Raw genomic sequence first — 21,185 nt, forward strand, 5'->3', positions numbered from 1 at the left:
ATAAGAGCTTCATAAGTAGGAAAATACACTAAACCTCTTCTGTAAAATGTGTGGAAAGGATAATGGATAGAAACAAAATAAATACCAACAGTCTTATTGTCACCACCCATAATGTCATAAAGTATTTGTAGTCACTGGGTGGTGTGGCTTTTATACGCAGTCTTCATCCAGGAAAGCCACCAGAATCCTTTCAAGGGGGCACATTCTAGTAGCATATCTTTCACTTTAATTTGGTCCATGGCCCACAAAGCATCTCAGCCATCACAAAGAACCAATTACAGGTACAGTTTGGTAACTAGTGGGAACACGATAGAATTTGTGGAAGTGTGAATCGTTGGATTAATGACTTTAGCAGTATTATGCTCTGTGCTGTTTTCATCATTGTGAGACAAAATGGTACACTGGTGAGGGGCCCAAATCTGGAGTCAAATGCTTGAGTTCAATTCCCACCACTTACTAGCTGTGCGATTTTTCAGACCATGTTCAAATGTCCAAATCACCCAGCGTCTCAGTTTTGTAGACAATAAAAGAGAACTAATAATATGAGCTATCTCCTTGTTATCAGGCTATTGTAATTATTTAATTCAATTCTGGGTCAATTGTGGGTCTGAAATAATTCTTTGGGGGGGGTCCTGAAATAATTCTATTTCAATTCTTGTGAATTCAATTATGTCCCCAAAACATAACTACAAAAAAGATATAGAAACAGAAAGAACTTTCTATGGCCAATGCCAAAAATATTTGAGCAACTAAATAAAATATTATTTGGTATAACTCAAAAATTCAGAAACTTAAATGCATGTCGATAATGATATAAATAAAAGATTTAATAAATCTGAGAAGAATAGACAGTTATCCCATTTGGGGCAGTAAATTTTCAGAAACTGTATGTAGAGACTCTGCTTTTTAAGAGAAAAAGTGATCTAGAGGGAGTATAACAGTGTTGTTTATTCCAAAGAAAACGGAATAGAATGGAAGAAAGCAATGTAGGTTACATCAAAGCAGCCTGACAAGCACTGCCTTTAGCCAGAAGATCTAAGTTAGAATCAGTGGTGATGTAGGTTGGTTTCCTTCTCACGATGGCATGGAAAGGGCCCTTTCCCACCCCATCCCCTGTTTAGAGGGATTCAACAAAGTGCCTGGTCCTTCTCAAAACCCTCAAGATCACTCAAAGAAATAGTCACCACCTAGAAGTGCCTCAGGTGGTAATAAAATATGATGGTAATAGAATGTTACACGAGGTGTAGAGGGAATACTACAATAGAAAAAGAACCTTAGGCAAAAGCTAAGGAAATCGGAACAAGGCATGGAGGTTAATTAATAATGATGCATCAGTGTTGGCTCATTAACTGTGAAAAATATTTTGTGCTGGGGCCTGAGAGGTGGCACAAGCAGTAGGGCATTTGCCTTGCATGCGCTGACCTAGGATGGACCTGGGTTCAATCCCCCAGCATCCCATATGGTCCCCCAAGCTGGGAGTGATTTCTGAGCACATAGCCAGGAGTAACCTTTAAGTGTCACTGGGTGTGGCCCAAATAACAAACAAACAAACACAAAAACCAAGCCCCCCTCCAAAAAAAAAAAACAACAAAAAAGAAAAATATGTTGTGCTAATAACTTTAGATATAAGATTCCTACATGTAGGACATATAAGAACTTCCTATTTGTTTCACAATTATTCTGTACATCGAATGCTGTTAGCTGAAATAAAAAGTTTCTTTCTGAAAAATTATGAAGTATGTACATTTAAAAATCTGATTTGGAGGTCTGTGTTCCAACTTTCAAATATCAAAATTTGAATAATTTGAATAAATATTGATGTTTAAAGTGAATTATGGCATGTGCATATGTTATGTATTATGCACATACCATAATTCACTTTAGGTCATTAGCCTTAAGATAACCTTTTAGAGAATGTTCCAGAAGAAATTATTATCTTCCTAGGATATGGGGATCCATGTAACTTAGTGCTTCAAAAACCCTCAGGTGGGATGGAAGGTGGAGGCAAAAGAGGTAGTGTTGATGCCCTCAACCTGAGAATCTAAGCGACCTTGTGTTGTTAATTCACTTTTAAACAAGATGTTTAAAAAGTAAAAACGGGGCCGGAAAGGTGGTGCAAGGGCCTTGCCAGCGCTAGCCTAGGACAGACCATGGCTCCAACCCATACGGTCCCCCAAGCCAGGAGCGATTTCTGAGCTCATGGCAGATAACCCCTGATCGTCACCCCAGGTGTGGCCCAAACAAAACAAAACAAAACAAAAACCTGTAACTGTTGGGGCCGGAGAGATAACATGGAGGCAGGGTGTTTGCCTTGCACGCAGAAGGATGGTGGTTCGAATCCGTGCATCCCATATGGCCTCCCAAGCCTGCCAGAAGCAATTTCTGAGCATAGAGTCAGGAGTAACCCCTGAGTGCTGCCAGGTGTGACCCCCAAAAAAGATGAAGACTTCAGAGAAAAATATTTAAAAACAGCTCATAAATGTATCATCATTTTACTGACCAGTTCTTAGCAGTAATAGAATCATGGAAAAAATACACTTTCAACTCAATGACAGTAATGTTTATGTACTTTACAAATAAATCTTCCTTATAAAGTTTTAAATAATATAATCTTTTTAATTTTCCATGATTTAATTCCTTTCATGTTTGAGTATTTTTTATACTTATGTTTTAAAATTCTGCCTAATAGGACTTTGCTCTAGATTTCTTTTACATCATGCTTATAAATATGTTGTAAATGGATTACAATATTAATTCCACTGACTTCTTATCATGGGTTCTGAATCTTTTTCTCATAAAACTGTCAAATACAGATATATTGGTGTTGTCAGTTTTTGTTTTGTTTTGATTTTGGGTCACATCAAGCTGTGCACAGGCTCTGGAATTGTACTCAAGAGATCACTCCTGAAAGTGCTCAGGGGACCATAAAGGTACTGAAGATGAAATCAGATAAGCTACATGTAAGGCAAACGCCTTACCCCTATACTAACTCTCCAGCTCCAACTATTGTTATTTCTTATCTAGCATTATCCTTACCTCCTCGATTTTTCAGGAATTGAAATATATTTTTTGCTTTGATTGTTCTGACTAATACAAAAATGCTCCAGAAATCCAATCACTGGGGCTATTATTGGCCAAGTTGAGGCTGGCATCTGAGAGCAGAGTGCCAACCTCCCCTGCAATACTCTCAGTCTACTTGTGGTTCTGGACATGACTCACAGTAGTCCTGAACCCACCCACAGGTCTTGATAAAATTTTTGGCAGACTGAAACCAAGATCTTTGCTGTGTATCTCCCAGCTCTGCAGCTACATTGAAGAAAACAGCAGCTCAAAGAAATGCAGCATATGGGTAGCCAAATTTAAATGAAAAGGGAATAAACCTTTGCCATAATTTCTGAAACCCAAAGGAGGAAGGATGTCCTCAGGCCCTTTCTTCCACCCTTTAATATTTTCATGTCACCCTACCCAGCTCTTTCTTCTCTGCTTACTCACAACTTCAAGCCTTTGACCATTGTTGCTGGTTTCTCTTATGCCCAGTGGTGCAAAAAGTTGTTATTCAATATAAGGAGGACTTAATCACCACTTGCTATTGGTAAAACAATTCATTTAGCACATATAGGTCAAGACTTGCTTCCTTCCCTTCTCCCTTGGGGTTGTTTTCTTGGTAAGAATGAAATAAAGGGATCTTTTCTTAAGAATATCTAAATCTGTTAGAATAAATAGAAATAACCTTTGCTGCCAGTGAAGGAAGTATTGAATGAGAGACTAGAGAAGTGTCCTGTCTCTGGATGGCTGATCCTAGGATCAAGCTGTTCCTTTTTAGAGCCAGCTCCTGTGACAGTTGTGGGTGGGCTCTGATTCTGGCCTGTGGTCATCAAACCTCTTTCTTGTGGTTGTAATGGAGCATTTTAGACTTTTCTTCAGCTTTCATCCCTCTTATTCACCACTTGTCATTTTTGTTTTGTTTTGTTTTGGTTGTGGGCCACAACTAGCAGTGCTCAGGGCTTGTCCCTGTGTCTGCACTCCTGATGTACAGGGGTCACTCCTGATATTTTTCAGGAGTGGTGTCAGGGATCCAACTGAGGTCAACCACATGCAAGGCACATGCTGTAACTTCGGTACTCTCTCAACCCTGAGACATCTTAAAATGCAAATCTGGCCTTTTCCCCTGTGACTAAAATTCTAGATTTGTTTATCTTATAATTGAAACAGCCAATAGAACTTTTTATTTTTTATCAAGAGAATTGAGTTTGATTTGAGGTGAATAGATCGGAAGCATCTCTTATTACATCTCTTGAACAGATTTTGTTTTAGGTTGCGTTGTCATTGGTTTGCTTTCACTATGATTAAATCAGAGTTTCTCTGTGTGAAAGCTAAGACAGTGAGGAGTGGGGCTCTCTTTTGGGCAAAACAGGCCCTCATTCTTGTGAGGGTGGGGTGTGTCCTCATTCAGTGTCCAGAAGGTTTAGGATTCCTCCTAGTGATTCTTTGCTAACTGGATGAGAGGTCCAGTAGGATGTGATTCTACTTTGGACTCCACAGTGCTAGGATTTCCCAGGTTACCCTGGTGGTTCCAGAGGCTTCTGAATGCTTAGGGTCATATGTGAAGCAGGGAATCAAGTCCCAGTAAGATACTTGCTAATCACTAATCCTAGTCACTATACTATCTCCCAGTACCTAAATTCCTTCTTTCTATTTCATTCTTTGGTCCCATTGCTGCAGTCATTGTACTCTGCCACCATATTCTCCCTTGCCAACTTTCTTTTTCCTGAGTTTTCCTGTTGTACATATTTTCTCTGCTTAGATACTACAATCTAGTTTTCCTCACCCACTGTTTGCTCTGAATGCTTTTTCTCGCCAAAGTTTCTGATGTTTTTTAAAGGTAGATTCCATTTTCTTGCCTAACTGTGCTTGCCCAGTGCTCACAGACCTCAGCACGTAGCTGTCTCCAGAGTATCCAACCCTCACATAGCATCACACCAAGAGAACTATACCCCTATCATTGTTTGCCTTTCATGGCCGTTGTCTAACCACCAAAGAAAACATCCACTTTTCTTCAATTCCTGTCCCCAACCTCTCACTCCAGCACCCATCTGTCCATTTTGAAGCCAGGATCTTCTCCTTGCTGTTGTTCCCAGCCATGGTCCAGAGTCCTGCTTTGTGTGTACTTACTGCTTAGATTGATTGAAAGGAAAGAAGATGCTGGAACTCTGTGGCACCACATTTTATAGCAGCACCAGTGAGAACAGCTAGGGTTTACTAGGGCAGTTTAAGCATAGGAATATATTTTTTTTCATGCGTATTTTAGAATGTGAGTCAGAAAGATGAAAATATGCTGGTGTGGGCTCCCTGTGTGTGACACCAGGCGGGGAAAATCCGCGAAAGTACACCGGCCCAGTGGGGCTCAGCTGTGAAAGACTGTGAGTGTGACCTGTCTATGTCTGTCTACTGTCCTCTTGCGTGAAACTCTTGCGAGTGGGGCAAAAAGAGGCTCAGAGAAGCACGGCCGCTCCGCTTCGCTACGCGGCCGTGCACTCTTTCTAAGGAAAGAACTCCATTGCAACAAGAAGGAAAAATCACACTAAGAACGGCGCTATATCACAGAAGCAAACATTTCTCTCTGGACTGTCTTCTCTGTTGCATGCTCGGGCCTAAGATTTGACCCAGTGTGAGGCTTCATCCACGGAGGAATCCCCTCCCTTAGAGGCAAGTCAGCCCATCCAGAAAGGGAGGAGCCAGAGGAGTGTGCTGCCTACATCATATAGACAATGAATACCACTACAACACGTAGAAAAACCCACAATACAAATGTGACAATGGGGAAACAGCGCAGGCCAGCATCAGACATAGAGAATGAAGATGACAATTCTGAGGACCAGATAATGACTGAACAACTAATCAACCTCTCAGATAAGGACTTTAGACTAGCAATATGGAAGGTGCTCAACAGACTCCAAGAAACCATGGATCGAGTTGAACAGAACACTAATAAGAACCAAGAAAATATGAAGGCAGAAATGACAAAACTCCAAACTGAAATAACATGTCAACTAACAGGCCTGAAAAACTCAGTAAACGAAGTGAATGACAAAATGGATAAGCTCTGGGACAGGGTATCAGAAGCTGAGAATAGACTTGGTGCTGTGGAAGATGAGATACATAACAATTCCATACAGCAGGAGAGATTGGACAAAAAACTTAAAGCAAATGAGCAGACAATGGAAAAATTAGTCAAAGAATGGGAACAGACGAAAATAGAAGTTTATGATAAGATCAACAGAAACAACTTAAGAATCATTGGAGTCCCAGAGACCCAGGAAGAAAATTTCCAGGAAGAATCAATGGTCAAGAACATCATTAAAGAGAAACTTCCAGAGCTAAAGAATATATGTGATCAAATCCTGCATGCCCGAAGAGTACCAACCAAAAGAGACCCCAGAAAAACCACCCCAAGACACATCCTAGTCACAATGACAAATCCCACAGATAGAGACAGAATTCTGAAAACAGCAAGATCAAAAGGGGAAATCATGTTCAAGCAAGCTTCCCTGAGATTTACAGCAGACCTGTCACCAGAAACGCTCAATGCCAGAAAGCAGTGGTGGGATATTGTGACAAGACTGAATGAAATGAATGCTTCACCCAGAATACTATACCCAGCAAAACTCACTTTCCGGTTTGATGGAAGAATACATGGTTTCACAGACAAAAAACAGCTCAGAAACTTCATAGACACAAAACCAGTCTTAAGAGAAAAACTGAAAGACCTAATCTAAGACAAGACTACCCAAAAGACACACCAAATTTTGAAATAAAGATGGCGTTAAATCCCAGGACAATTCTTTCTCTCAACGTCAATGGACTAAATGCACCAGTTAAGAGACACAGAGTGGCTAAATGGATCAAAAAACTCAATCCAACCTTCTGCTGCCTACAAGAAACGCACCTGAATAGTCAGAACAAACATAGACTCAAAATAAAAGGCTGGAGAAAAGTTATCCAAGCAAACAACACCCATAAAAAAGCTGGAGTGGCCATACTAATATCAGATAATGCAAACTTTATACTCAGGAAGGTTGTAAGGGACAAAGACGGACATTTTATATTAATCAAGGGGTACGTAGAGCAGGAAGAATTCACTCTCCTAAACATATATGCACCGAATGAGGGGCCAGCAAAATATTTAATACAACTGTTGACAAATCTGAAAAATAATATTAACAACAACACAATAATTGTGGGGGACCTTAACATGGCTTTGTCAACACTGGACAGGTCAACCAGACTGAAACCCAACAAGAATATACTAGACCTGAGGAGAGAAATGGAAGAAAGAGGCCTAGTGGATATATATAGGACACTCCATCCCCAGAAACCTGGATACACATTCTTCTCCAATGTACATGGGACATTCTCCAGGATAGACTACATGCTGGCACATAAAACATACCTCCATAAGATCAAGAGGATAGAAATTTTGCAGACTACCTTCGCTGACCACAAGGCTCTGAAATTATTTGTGAACTCCAAAGGGACTCAGAAGAAACACTTTAACACCTGGAAGTTAAACAGCCTCATGCTCAATAACCAGTGGGTCCGAGATGAAATCAAGGAGGAAATCAAAAGGTTCCTGGAAACAAATGACAATAAAGACACAAACTCTCAGAACTTATGGGACACAGCAAAAGCAGTACTGAGAGGAAAATTTATAGCTTTGCAAGCACACATCAGGAAGGAAGAAGGAGCTTACCTGAGTAGCTTAATGACACAGCTAATAGAACTAGAAAATGCTCAACAAAAGGACCCAAGAACAGGAAGACAGAAGGAAATAACAAAGCTGAGAGCAGAAATCAACGAAGTGGAAACTCAAAAAACAATCCGAAAGATCAACGAACGCAGAAGTTGGTTCTTTGAAAAAATAAACAAGATTGATAGACCACTGGCAAACCTAACAAAGAAAGAGAGAGAGAGAAACTTGATAACTCGTATCAGGAATGAAAAAGGAGAGATCACTACTGATATGACAGAGATTCAAAGGGTAATCAGAAACTACTTTGAAAAACTCTACGCCACTAAAAATGAGAACCTGGAAGAAATGGATAAATTCTTGGACTCTTATAATCTTCCACGGTTGAAGGAAGAGGATGTAGCATATCTAAACACCCCCATCACCATTGATGAAATTAAAACAGTAATCAAATGTCTGCCGAAAAACAAAAGCCCAGGTCCAGATGGATTCACTAATGAATTCTATCAAACTTTCCAAGAGGAACTACTGCCAATCTTGGCAAGACTCTTTCATGAAATTGAACAAACAGAAACACTTCCAAATAGCTTTTATGAAGCCAACATCACCTTGATACCTAAACCAGACAGAGACGCTACCAAAAAAGAAAATTACAGACCAATATCACTGATGAATGCAGATGCAAAGATCCTCAACAAAATCCTGGCAAATAGGATTCAATGCCTCATTAAGAAGATCATCCACTACGATCAAGTAGGTTTCATCCCAGGAATGCAAGGCTGGTTTAACATCCGTAAATCTATCAACATAATACACAACATCAATAACAAGAAAAATAAAAACCACATGATCATATCAATAGATGCAGAGAAAGCATTTGATAAGGTCCAACACCCATTCTTGATCAAAACTCTCAGCAAGATGGGAATGGAGGGAACCTTTCTCAATATAGTGAAGGCCATCTACCACAAGCCAGTGGCAAATATTATCCTCAATGGAGAAAAACTGAAAGCCTTCCCTCTAAATTCTGGCACAAGACAAGGCTGTCCTCTCTCACCACTCCTATTCAACATAGCACTGGAAGTACTTGCTATAGCGATTAGGCAAGAAAAGGATATCAAGGGAATCCAGATAGGAAAGGAAGAAGTCAAGCTCTCACTGTTTGCAGATGACATGATACTCTACTTAGAAAACCCTAAAGACTCTATCAAAAAGCTTCTAGAAACAATAGACTCATATAGCAAGGTGGCAGGCTACAAAATTAACACACAAAAATCAATGGCCTTTCTATACACCAACAGTAATAAAGAAGAAATGGACATTAAGAAAACAACCCCATTCACAATAGTACCACACAAACTCAAATATCTTGGAATCAACTTGACTAAATATGTGAAGGACCTATACAAAGAAAACTATAAAACTCTGCTCCAAGAAATAAGAGAGGACACACGGAAATGGAAACACATACCCTGCTCATGGATTGGCAGGATTAACATCATCAAAATGTCAATACTCCCCAAGGCATTATACAGATTTAATGCCATCCCTCTAAAGATACCCATGACATTCTTCAAAGAAGTGGATCAGACACTTTTGAAATTCATTTGGAACAATAAACACCCTCGAATAGCTAAAGCAATCATTGGGAAAAAGAATATGGGAGGAATTACTTTTCCCAACTTTAAACTGTACTACAAAGCAACAGTTATCAAAACAGCATGGTATTGGAATAAGGATAGGTCCTCAGATCAGTGGAATAGGCTTGAATACTCAGAAAATGTTCCCCAGAGATACAACCATCTAATTTTTGATAAAGGAGCAGGAAATCCTAAATGGAGCAGGGAAAGCCTCTTCAACAAGTGGTGTTGGCACAATTGGATAGCCACTTGCAAAAAATTAAACTTAGACCCCCAGCTAACATCATGTACAAAGGTAAAATCCAAATGGATTAAAGACCTCGATATCAGCCCCCAAACCATAAGATATATAGAACAGCACATAGGCAAAACACTACAGGACATTACAGGCATCTTCAAGGAGGAAACTGCACTCTCCAAGCAAGTGAAAGCAGAGATTAACAGATGGGAATATATTAAGCTGAGAAGCTTCTGCACCTCAAAGGAAATAGTGCCCAGGATACAAGAGCCACCCACTGAGTGGGAGAAACTATTCACCCAATACCCATCAGATAAGGGGCTAATCTCCAAAATATACAAGGCACTGACAGAACTTTACAAGAAAAAAACATCTAACCCCATCAAAAAATGGGGAGAAGAAATGAACAGACACTTTGACAAAGAAGAAATACGCATGGCCAAAAGACACATGAAAAAATGTTCCACATCACTAATCATCAGGGAGATGCAAATCAAAACAACGATGAGATACCACCTCACACCCCAGAGAATGGCACACATCACAAAGAATGAGAATAAACAGTGTTGGCGGGGATGTGGAGAGAAAGGAACTCTTATCCACTGCTGGTGGGAATGCCGTCTAGTTCAACCTTTATGGAAAGCGATATGGAGATTCCTCCAAAAACTGGAAATCGAGCTCCCATACGATCCAGCTATACCACTCCTAGGAATATACCCTAGGAACACAAGAATACAATACAAAAACCCCTTCCTTACACCTATATTCATTGCAGCTCTATTTACCATAGCAAGACTCTGGAAACAACCAAGATGCCCTTCAACAGATGAATGGCTAAAGAAACTGTGGTACATATACACAATGGAATATTATGCAGCTGTCAGGAGAGATGAAGTCATGAAATTTTCCTATACATGGATGTACATGGAATCTATTATGCTGAGTGAAATAAGTCAGAGAGAGAGAGAAAAACGCAGAATGGTCTCACTCATCTATGGGTTTTAAGAAAAATGAAAGACACCCTTGTAATAATAATTTTCAGACACAAAAGAGAAAAGAGCTGGAAGTTCCAGCTCACCTCAGGAAGCTCACCACAAAGCGTGATGAGTTTAGTTAGAGAAATAACTACATTTTGAACTGTCCTAATATTGAGAATGTATGAGGGAAATGTAGAGCCTGTTTAGGGTACAGGCGGGGGTTGGGTGGGGAGGAGGGTGATTTGGGACTTGGGTGATGGGAATGTTGCACTGGTGATGGGTGGTGTTCCTTTTATGACTGAAACCCAAACACAATCATGTATGTAATCAAGGTGTTTAAATAAAAAAAAATTAAAAAAAAAAAAAAAAAAAAAAAAAAAAAGAAAATATGCTGGTGTGTGGTTTCCTGGAGAAATATTCTTTGTGGGCTCATAAATGATGAGAGCTATGACTTAGAAAAGTGATCATCACCTTGTAAATTATTGTGGTGCACGAAAGACAAATGAACAAAATATAAAAATACCCAAAACTTGAAGCATCTACAATAGGAAGAGTAGTTCATCTAATCAAGTAGCTAGGCTAAAAGGGACAAGATGGCAGATTGGAATGGATCATTTTGGTTTCCTGCAGCCACCCAGCTCGTGATATAACACTTTGTTGAACTTTTATTGTTCCATGACAATTGGATATGAGTTCATTCTCCTCATATTGTCCTTGTTAAAAGCAATGACTTTTGGGGGCTGTGTTTTCTTTCTACTCTTGTTTACACCTTGCCATCCTGCTGTTTATAAGATTGGTCTTTCACACTCTGCCTGAGGTGTTCTCTATTTTTGTGTAGTTAAAATTGCCAGAGGATTCTTTTGAGCTGCTGTACTTTGAAGAGCAGGGAAGCCCCAACACACCATGGACTGGCATGGTGTCTCTACAGTGGAGGAGGTGCATGGCTTTGATAAATTTTTAAAGAGAGAAAAACGGAGAGAGAGACAAAGAAAAGAGAAAGAAGGAGAGAGAGGGAAAGAGAAAGAGAGAAATTTAGGAGAGAATGTCAGCTCTTCCAGAGATGGAGAGAGCTGAGAGTATACATCTTAGGTAGCTCCCCAGATGGGGAGGGATGCTTCTTGCTTTTGCAAAGTTGACTCTAGAGGTTTTCTCCAAAACTACCCCTACTTGGAACTTCCTTGAATATAGCATTGTCAAGGAGAAGATCCTGAGACTTTTGATCCACCTTTATGTCTTTTTTGGGGGGGGGCGGGGTGGAGTGGGGTCACACCCGGCAGTGCTCCTGGCTTTTACACTCAGAAATCATTCCTGGCAGGCTCGAGAGACCATATGGGATGTTGGGATTCGAACCACCCCACCTTTATGTCTTTATCAGAGCTTTGTGTCTGCAGAAAATGGTCTTCTCCTGTGGGAGTTTAGTATTCTCCTAAGCTAATTGGCTCCAACTAGAGTCTTATTAGGCCTCAGTTCCTGTGTCCACAAGTGGGTCATTCAAAAAATGCTTTTAGTTACTTTAGAGCTAGTGATAGAGTCACTTCTTCAAATCTCATCTTGGTTTTTGTACATCTCAAGAACTCATTGCCAGGATAACCCCTAGTTCCCGTCTACTTACTTGCTTTAACAAGAAAATATAGGGCCCAGAGAGATAGCACATAGGCTGCTTGCCTTGCAAGCAGCCTATCCAGGACCTAAGGTGGTTGGTTTAAATCCCGGTGTCCCATATGGTCCCCCGTGCCTGCCAGGAGCTATTTCTGAGCAGACAGCCAGGAGTAACACCTGAGCACCGCCGGGTGTGACCCAAAAACAAAACAAAACAAAAAACAAGAAAATATAATCTCTTTGTAGACTGGACCATCATTTCCTATTTAGCATTGGCTGTTCCTCTTACATGGAAAGGAGACAATAAAAATGCAACACTGCCCATAAAACTCTGGTGACCTGGGCTCTCCTTTTGAGTTTATCTACCTGTTGTATTAATATAAAATATAAAGTCCTAGTATTGTGGGTGAGGCCTCCCTCTGCTTGACTCAGTACATGTAGTCCCTTCCACGGGCAGGTCTGAATGTGCAGGGTAATGGCATAGAAATAATCACAAGCAGTCAGTTAAGTTTCATCAGTGTCAGCTCAGTTTATTCCATGGCCGTATTTGCCATGTGCAGACTTTGCGCCATGTCTGCCTAATTCATCTCTTTCTCTCAGGAGCTCTTTCTCTCTCTCCCTTTCTGCTCATCTCCAAGGTTCCTTGTTCCTTTTTTTCTCTGCCCCCTTCTCCTCAGGCAACACCTTTATTCCAGACTCAGACCTCTCCAAGGTATGGGTGGGTCTGACCATCCAGGTGGGATGAATAGAAAGTTGGGGAGGGATACCACTCCCATTACATCTATTACCTCATGGCCTTGGGCTAGTTAGTTCACTTTACCTTTCTGAAAATAGCCTTCTCATCAAGGACCCATATCCAACATTATTAGATCCTAAGGCAAAAGTGATATAATAATCAGTATTTGTGATTCTGCCTTTACTTAAAATGTTGCTATTCTCTTCATCGTCGAAGCTCTTTAATAATTTTGATCTTTGTTTTCAAATATTGCATCGAAGACTTACTTATATTGCTGAGATTTTTGGTATACCAATTGAAATCTGCACCCACTAATCACAGTGATTCCATATACCTTGTCACAGAGGTACCTCACTGGGAGGGTGAGATTCACTGGGCTGGGAAAAGAGTAGCAGAGAAGAATTCTAAACCACATTCCTACACTGGGGTTTTTGAATTTGAGTTAAGTATAATCTTATGTAGAAAGGACTATATCAAATCAAATTTTGACTTTCCCAATGAAGTGAATAATGAAAGAGGTATAGATTGGGAAAAAAATACATTAATGTAGAAGCTAGATTTAGGTTGGGTTTGCCAATGACCCATTGGCTGGCTTCTTGCTTCTGTAGGTAACATTTTATTAGTTCACAGTTCTGCTGCTTTGTTATCTGACATCAATGATGGGTTTTCCACACAACAGCAGTTAAATAGCTCATAGGCTCTGCAACAATAAATAAATAAATAAATAAATAAAAATATATATAAATAAGTAATAAAATAATGACGCTGCGCTGTAGTGAACTTTAAATTGAGGGTATCCTAGCACTCAGGTGCTAAACTTTGATCAGAAATGTTAGGGAAGGTTCAGGAAATACAGACTTCAGCCCAAGGTGAGTGAAAAAAAAAAGGATTTTATTCCGATGGTCCTAGAGTTCAGGTAGCTCTGCCAATTCTTGGCCCTGAACCAAGGGTTCAATGAGGTTTATTGTCTTCAAACTCAGAAGTAGGCAAACAAGCAAGTAGGTGGCTTACACAAGCTAAATAGCAGTTAAGGCTGATATGGCTTTGAAAAACAAAAGTTTTTGCACCAAATTAAATCTTTTGCTTCTGTTTCTATGCTCTGGTGATTCAGGCTTTTCTTGTGCTTGGAATTCTTCATCACCTTCCTTCTCTTCTCCTTATGCCCACAAATATTTGCCAGTTTCCCTCATCTTCCCACATTTCCATCAATTTTCCTCACAAACGCTGTTTGGCAGCAATTTATAGATATGTGTTTGGAGATTTATGTAATGAAGAATTTAAAGGTATTTTCAAAAACTTTTTTTAACTTTGGATGTAGTGATGAAAGAGGCCCAAGATTTAAAAGTAAAATTGAGGGCTGGAGAGATAGCACAGCTGTAGGGCATTTGCCTTGCACTCGGCCAACCCAGGATGAATCCCAGTTCGATTCCCTGCATCCCAAGTGATCCTCTGAACCAGCTAGGAGAGATTTCTGAGCACAGAGCCAAGAGTAACCCCTGAGCGCTGGCCGATGTGACCCCCCCAAAAAAAATGAAAAAAAAAAAAGGTAAAATTAATAGTCAATAATGAGTGGGAGGGCTCTGTTTCTGTGTGCCCCTTGGAGTCTAATCAGAGCTGAACCTGATTTGAATTAATTAATGTTGAATTAATTAATTAACGATGGGGCTGGATGGCGGTGGAGGGAGGCCTTTGTGCTTAGGCCCCAGCCACGTGGCTTCATCCCCCATCCAGCTGGCAAGTTCCAGGCCCAGGTAGTTGGCGTAATCAAGACTCACTCACACGCAGCCATCAGGAAGAATCATCTTTATTCATGCCCTTGCCACCACAGGTGTGTGGCCTATGTCAACCTTTTAAGCATTCGCCCTGCATCTTATCTCCTGTTAGCCATCTTCCCTTTGGGCTCCATGCGGCCCAAAGATCCAAAAGCCAGGAAGCCAAGCCGGGCCAAGAGAGAAACGGCAAAAGGCAAAAGGCAAAAGGGCCGAATCCCTTTCGTCCCAGGCTTATCTAACTTTTTCCCGACCCCTCCCAGGAATGGGAGGTCTTGCAGGTAGGGTCACACCTATTATCCGGTTAAGACCCCTCCCAGAAATGGGTGGGTCTTAGGGTACACCACATTTCCCCCTTTTTTAAATATTTTCATGCGCCAACGTAATAAAGTGAAAATTAATATACCAGCCCTTTTCAAAAACATATCATTTGCAAAATATACTTTACACCTGTAACCTAAAATTCTATTAATGCTTTTTTACCAAGCACTATTTCGGAACTTTCATGTTCCTATATTTTTAAACTATATTGGGGGAACTTCACTGTTCCTATATTTTTCCTATACACAAGTACTTCAGCATACATGCATAACATACATTTTAAAAACAGGCTAAGTACATTAAAATACACAGTAAAACATTTTGCAATTGAAAATATTAACTCTGAAAGACAACAAAACACATTTAAATTATAAAGAAAATGACTTAAGACAAAGATGCAGGTGGTTAGAAATTAGATGTTTTAGTTGGGCTAAGCTGTTTTACCTTCCTTTATTTTTATTTTTTAACCACTAACTAGCTAAAACTTATCCCATTACCAACTATGAGTGAAATATATGACTATTTGCTTAGTTTCTACACCTAAAATCACAGTTTAAATGATTAATTTGTTCCACGCTGATCTCACCATGTTGATTTCACCATGTGGCTTTTGTAAATTTTTAGATTTTAGATGCTGGTTTGTTTCACGCTGATCTCACCACGTGGCTTCTGTAAACTTTTAAAGTTCAGATGTTTTGTCCCACGCTGATCTTACCACGTGGCTTTCTTCCGTAGTTCCAGGCTCCGCTGCCGGTTTGTGATCTGGAGCGAGGATTCCAGGTTTTTCGCTTTTCCGGGCCAAACTGAGCCCAGCCAAGCCGATTCCAGCCGATATCCCAGCCGAGCCGAGCTGCTTGGAGCTTGCCGCTTGGAGCTTTTTGCCGCAGGGGCTTCACCGCTGCCTTTTTTTTCCTCTGGGAGCACTTTGGATGTTCAGAGTTCCAAGTGATTTAAACTAAAAGTTCAGTCCGAAATTTCCAAAGTCGAAATCCAAATTCAAGCCGCAGGTCATTTTCAGAAAATCAGTCCACTTTAAATACAGTCTTTTTTCTCCTTCGTTTCCAATTTAGACTTTTAATAAGTTTTTGAAGAGGCCCAGGTTTTTGGTTTTTGTAACAAAGTTTTAGTTCTGGTTGGTGGTTCTGAACAAATGCAGTGCCAATTCAGGGACTCTGCAAACACACACCCGGACGGGAAAAGGACTGACACCAGGTTCCCCTAAGATAGCTTCCAAAGTAGGCGACGATGTTGGCATGTTTGCAGTCTTTCATCATGATGATCTCCTGCTGTACCACCGCAAAGTCTTCTCCAGAGACTCCTCAAGAACCACACTCCCACTCTGGGAAGGGGCCAGGAGCAGAGGGAGAGCCATCGCCTGGGCCTTCACAGGAATGCAACTAAGGCTCCAGCGGCTGCTCAGATGGTTCTGGTTGAAAAGTGTAGTGTCTCTAGCCATCATAGTTTGTGGAATTTCTGTGTTGACTAACGTTATTATTATGAGCATAGTTATTTGCTGTTATTTCTATTTAGGAAATAGAAAGTGTAGAAATGGTGAGGCTAAAACCAGTATAGATAATAAGGAAATTTATCTGACGAAAACTCAGACCAAGGTGCAGGCTGACGAATCCAGCCCCACCATCAACAATATAGAAATTTTTGCTGGAAGAAAAACAACTCAGAATGTTAAGCCTGATTCTAGTGAATTGCTTGACAGTAGTGACTCAGATAATGATCTACCTCCAGTGCTAACTCCACGAAGTATGCCTCCTTCTAGTCACAAAATTGAATCGCAGAGCAGAGCAGATTCAAAAAATGAACCACATGCTCAGTCTCAGAGCTCTATTCAGAGTAATTTTGCTAATCAGGCCTTATCCCCTATAGACGGGGTAAATGTTTCTAACTATGTACCCTATCAGATGGAAGAATTAGATCGGTTTAAAAGATCATGTAAAGAAAATGGGCCAAAATCGCCATACAGTGTGGAGTTATTAAGACTTTGGAGTCATAACTCATCTTGGACTTTGTATGATTTTAAAAGAATCGCTGAAATATGCCTGTCGTCTAAACAGCGAACTGAATGGGAAATGTACTATTCAGAAGGCGTAAAAGCTAAATTATATAGTCCGGATGGTATGAAAAAGCAAGTGGCAGGTGTTACTCTATCGTATGAATTATTGATGGCAGAAAATCAATTTGCAAATACAGAATACTGCTGCCCAACAAATAACTTTGACACCTGTTCAGACGCTCACACTTGGTCAAGTTGCAACAGGTGGAGCCTTGACTTCAACTCCAGTTAGTCTAAGCACTGGTCAGTTGCCAAATCTACAAACAGTTACAGTGAACTCTATAGATTCTACTGGTATACAGCTACATCCTGGAGAGAATGCTGACAGTCCTGCCGACAGGTGACTTGGCTTCTGCACAGTTGGGAGGAGCACCAAACCGATGGGAGGTTTTATCAAGTACACAGTCAACTATAAAAGATGAAGCTGGTAATCTAGTACAGATTCCAGGTGCTGCTACTTCGAGTGGGCAGTATGTCCTTCCCCTTCAGAATTTGCAGAATCAACAAATATTTTCAGTTACACCAGGATCAGATTCATCAAATGGTACAGTGTCCAATGTTCAATATCAAGTAATACCACAGATTCAGTCAATAGATAGTCAGCAGGTTCAGATTGGTTTCACAGGCTCTTCAGATAATGGGGGTTTAAATCAAGAAAGTGGTCAAATTCAGATCATTCCTGGATCTAATCAGTCTATGCTTGCTTCTGGAACACCTCCTGCTAATATCCAGAACCTTATGCCACAAACTGGTCAAGTCCAGGTCCAGGGAGTTGCAATTGGTGGTTCATCTTTTCCTGGCCAAACTCAAGTAGTTGCTAATGTCCCTCTTGGTCTGCCAGGAAATATTACCTTTGTACCAATCAATAGTGTCGATCTAGATTCTTTGGGACTCTCAGGCAGTTCTCAGACAATGACTGCAGGCATTAATGCCGATGGACATTTGATAAACACAGGACAAGCTATGGATAGTTCAGACAATTCAGAAAGGACTGGTGAGCGAGTTTCTCCTGATATTAATGAAACTAATACTGATACAGATTTATTTGTGCCAACGTCGTCTTCATCACAGCTACCTGTTACTATAGATAGTACAGGTATATTGCAACAAAACGCAAATAGCTTGACTACATCTAGTGGGCAAGTCCATTCTTCAGATCTTCAGGGAAATTATATCCAGTCGCCTGTTTCTGAAGAGACACAGGCTCAGAATATTCAGGTTTCTACAGCACAGCCTACACATCTACAGCTTCAAGAGTCTCAGCAGCCAACCAGTCAAGCCCAAATTGTGCAAGGTATTACACCACAGACAATCCACGGTGTGCAAGCCAGTGGTCAAAATATATCACAACAGGCTTTGCAAAATCTTCAGTTGCAGTTGAATCCTGGAACCTTTTTAATACAGGCACAGACAGTGACCCCTTCTGGACAGATAACTTGGCAAACCTTTCAAGTACAAGGGGTCCAGAACTTGCAGAATTTGCAAATACAGGTGTAAAGTATATTTTGCAAATGATATGTTTTTGAAAAGGGCTGGTATATTAATTTTCACTTTATTACGTTGGCGCATGAAAATATTTAAAAAAGGGGGAAATGTGGTGTACCCTAAGACCCACCCATTTCTGGGAGGGGTCTGAACCGGATAGTAGGTGTAACTTTACCTGCAAGACCTCCCATTTCTGGGAGGGGTCTGGAAAAGGATAGATAAACCTCTGAGCCAGGGGATTCAGGCCCTTTTGCCATTTCTCTTTTGGCCCGGCTTGGCTTCCTGGCTTTTGAATCTTTGGGCCGCATGGAGCCCAAAGGGAAGATGGCTAACAGGAGATAAGATGCAGGGCTAGCAAAATATAGCTGAATGCTTAAAAGGTTGACATAGGCCACACACCTGTGGTGGCTAGGGCATAAATAAAGATGATTCTTCCTGAAGCCTGCGTGTGAGTGAGTGATTTCACCTGGGCCTGGAACTTGCCAGCTGGATGGGGAATGAAGCCACGTGGCTGGGGCCTAAGCACAAAGGCCTCCATCCACCGCCATTCCAGCCCCATCGTTAATTATTTAATACAACATCTGGCGCTCCGAACTTTGACCTGAATCCTGGACCCAAGAAAACAGCGAATATGGTAAGATTACTGCTCTTCTGTTTCATTTTGGCTCTTTTCAAATGGAGTCAGCCCAAAGGGTTTGACCACATAAAGCCATGTTCAAATATGGCCGCAACCCCTTCCAGGGAAAGAAGGGCAACTGAAAAAAGAGAGGTGGAAGCTTGCATCACCTCCAGCCCAGGCCCAGGCCCAGAACTGAGACTTTGTTACAAGAAACAAAAACCTCGGCCTGTACAAAAACTGATTAAAAGCTTAAATTGGAAACGAAGGAGAAAAAAGACTGTATTTAAAGTGGACTGATTTTCTGAAAATGACCTGCGGCTTGAATTTGGATTTCGACTTTGGAAATTTCGGACTGAACTTTTAGTTTAAATAACTTTGAACTTTGAACATCCAAAAGCCCTCTGCAAAAAAGCTGTGGCCAAAAACTGGCTTGCTAAGTGCTGCCCTGAGGGGAAAAGCGGCGAAAAGTTATCAGCCCAGAAGCAGAAACGCCTCAGCTCAGCTTTGCTCCGTGGCAAGCCTGAAAACCTGCAACCTCATGGTCTACAGAACCGTCTGCGGGGCCTGAAACTAAAAGAAAGCCACGTGGTAAGATCAGCGTGGGAAAAACCAGCAAGTTTACAGAAGCCACGTGGTGAGATCAGCGTGGGACAAATTAATCATTTTAAGTATAGGAACTAAGCGGGTAGTCTTATATTTTACTCATAGTTGGTGATGGAATAAGTTTTAGTTAGTTAGTGGTTAAAAAATAAAAATAATAGGAAGGTAATACAGCTTAGCCCATTTAAAATCTGATTTCTAACCACCTGCATCTTTGTCTTAGTCATTTTCTTTATAATTTAAATGTGTTTTGTTGTCTTTCATAGTTAATATTTTCAATTGCAAAATGTTTTACTGTGTGTATTTTAATGTACTTAGCCTGTTTTTATAATGTATGTTATGCATGTATGCTGAAGTACTTGTGTATAGGAAAGGTATAGGAACAATAAAGTTCCCCCAATATAGTTTAAAAGTATAGAAACATAAAAGTTCCGGAATAATGCTTGGTAAAAAAGCATTAATAGAATTTTAGGTTACAGGTGTAAAGTATATTTTGCAAAAATATGTTTTTGAAAAGGGCTGGTATATTAATTTTCACTTTATTACGTTGTTGCATGAAAATATTAACCCACCTTTGGCTAAAGGTGGAGTCAAAATTACAAAAGGCTCTTTTTATATTTCAAAAAAGGAGGAAATGTAGGGTACTTATCTGAGACCCACCCATTTCTGGGAGGGGTCTTGGGAACCGGATAATAGGTGTGACTTTACCTGCAAAGCCTGGCCCATTCCGGGGAGGGGTCTTGGAATAGGTAGATAAACCCGGAAGCCAAGGGATTAAGGGGCTTTTGCCTTTTGGCCCTGGTGGGCTCTCTAAGGGAGATGGCTGAAAGAGAATAAGACGCAGGGCAAGCCTAGAATGGCTGTATGCTTGAAAGGTTATGAGATAGGCCACACACATGTGGTGGCTAGGGCATAAATAAAGATGATTCTTCCTGAAGCCTGCCTGTGAGTGAGTGATTTCGCGTTTCACCTGGGCCTGAAACTCGCCGGTTCATGGGGTTGCTGAGCCACGTGGCCTGGGATGGCAGACAGAGAAATCCACCTCCATCCATCGCCATCCAGCTCCATCCTTAATTATTTAATACAACAGATATGACAAGAAACTTAGGAAACTTTGACCAACCTCATCCTGGTTAGCAAGAACATAGTAGTAGGTTTGTGGGAAAGTGTGTGCATTTGCATTATAATTTAAATGACTGATGGATTTAAGGACTATGTCCAATGAAAACAGACATCTAAGAATTGACCTAGCTAATTCACCAAATATTTGGTGAAAATTCTGGACTTATGCCTCAATTTACTTCTCACTCTCTCTGAGTGAGAACAGAGACAGAAAAGCTCCCTGGTGTGGAATTCTGTTAAATCTCAAATGTGAGGGTCATCTAT

General features: G+C 40.7%; 2 protein-coding genes across 3 annotated transcripts in view; both read left to right on the forward strand.

The window, feature by feature from the left end:
* NCALD (neurocalcin delta) overlaps positions 1–21,185 on the forward strand; it is a 302,037-nt gene that overhangs the window by 102,326 nt on the left and 178,526 nt on the right. The window lies entirely within an intron of this gene.
* LOC126008723 (transcription factor Sp3-like) lies at positions 17,414–18,592 on the forward strand. Its single transcript, XM_049772951.1, has one exon. The coding sequence runs from the start codon at positions 17,414–17,416 to the stop codon at positions 18,590–18,592; it is 1,179 nt and encodes a 392-aa protein (XP_049628908.1).

The sequence above is a fragment of the Suncus etruscus genome, chromosome 5 (assembly GCF_024139225.1).
Source record: "Suncus etruscus isolate mSunEtr1 chromosome 5, mSunEtr1.pri.cur, whole genome shotgun sequence".
Lineage (NCBI taxonomy): Eukaryota > Metazoa > Chordata > Mammalia > Eulipotyphla > Soricidae > Suncus > Suncus etruscus.

Coding starts and splice junctions, on each gene's coding strand:
- LOC126008723 (XM_049772951.1), top strand. CDS start 17,414: ATGCTGACAGTCCTGCCGACAGGTGACTTGGCTTCTGCACAGTTGGGA.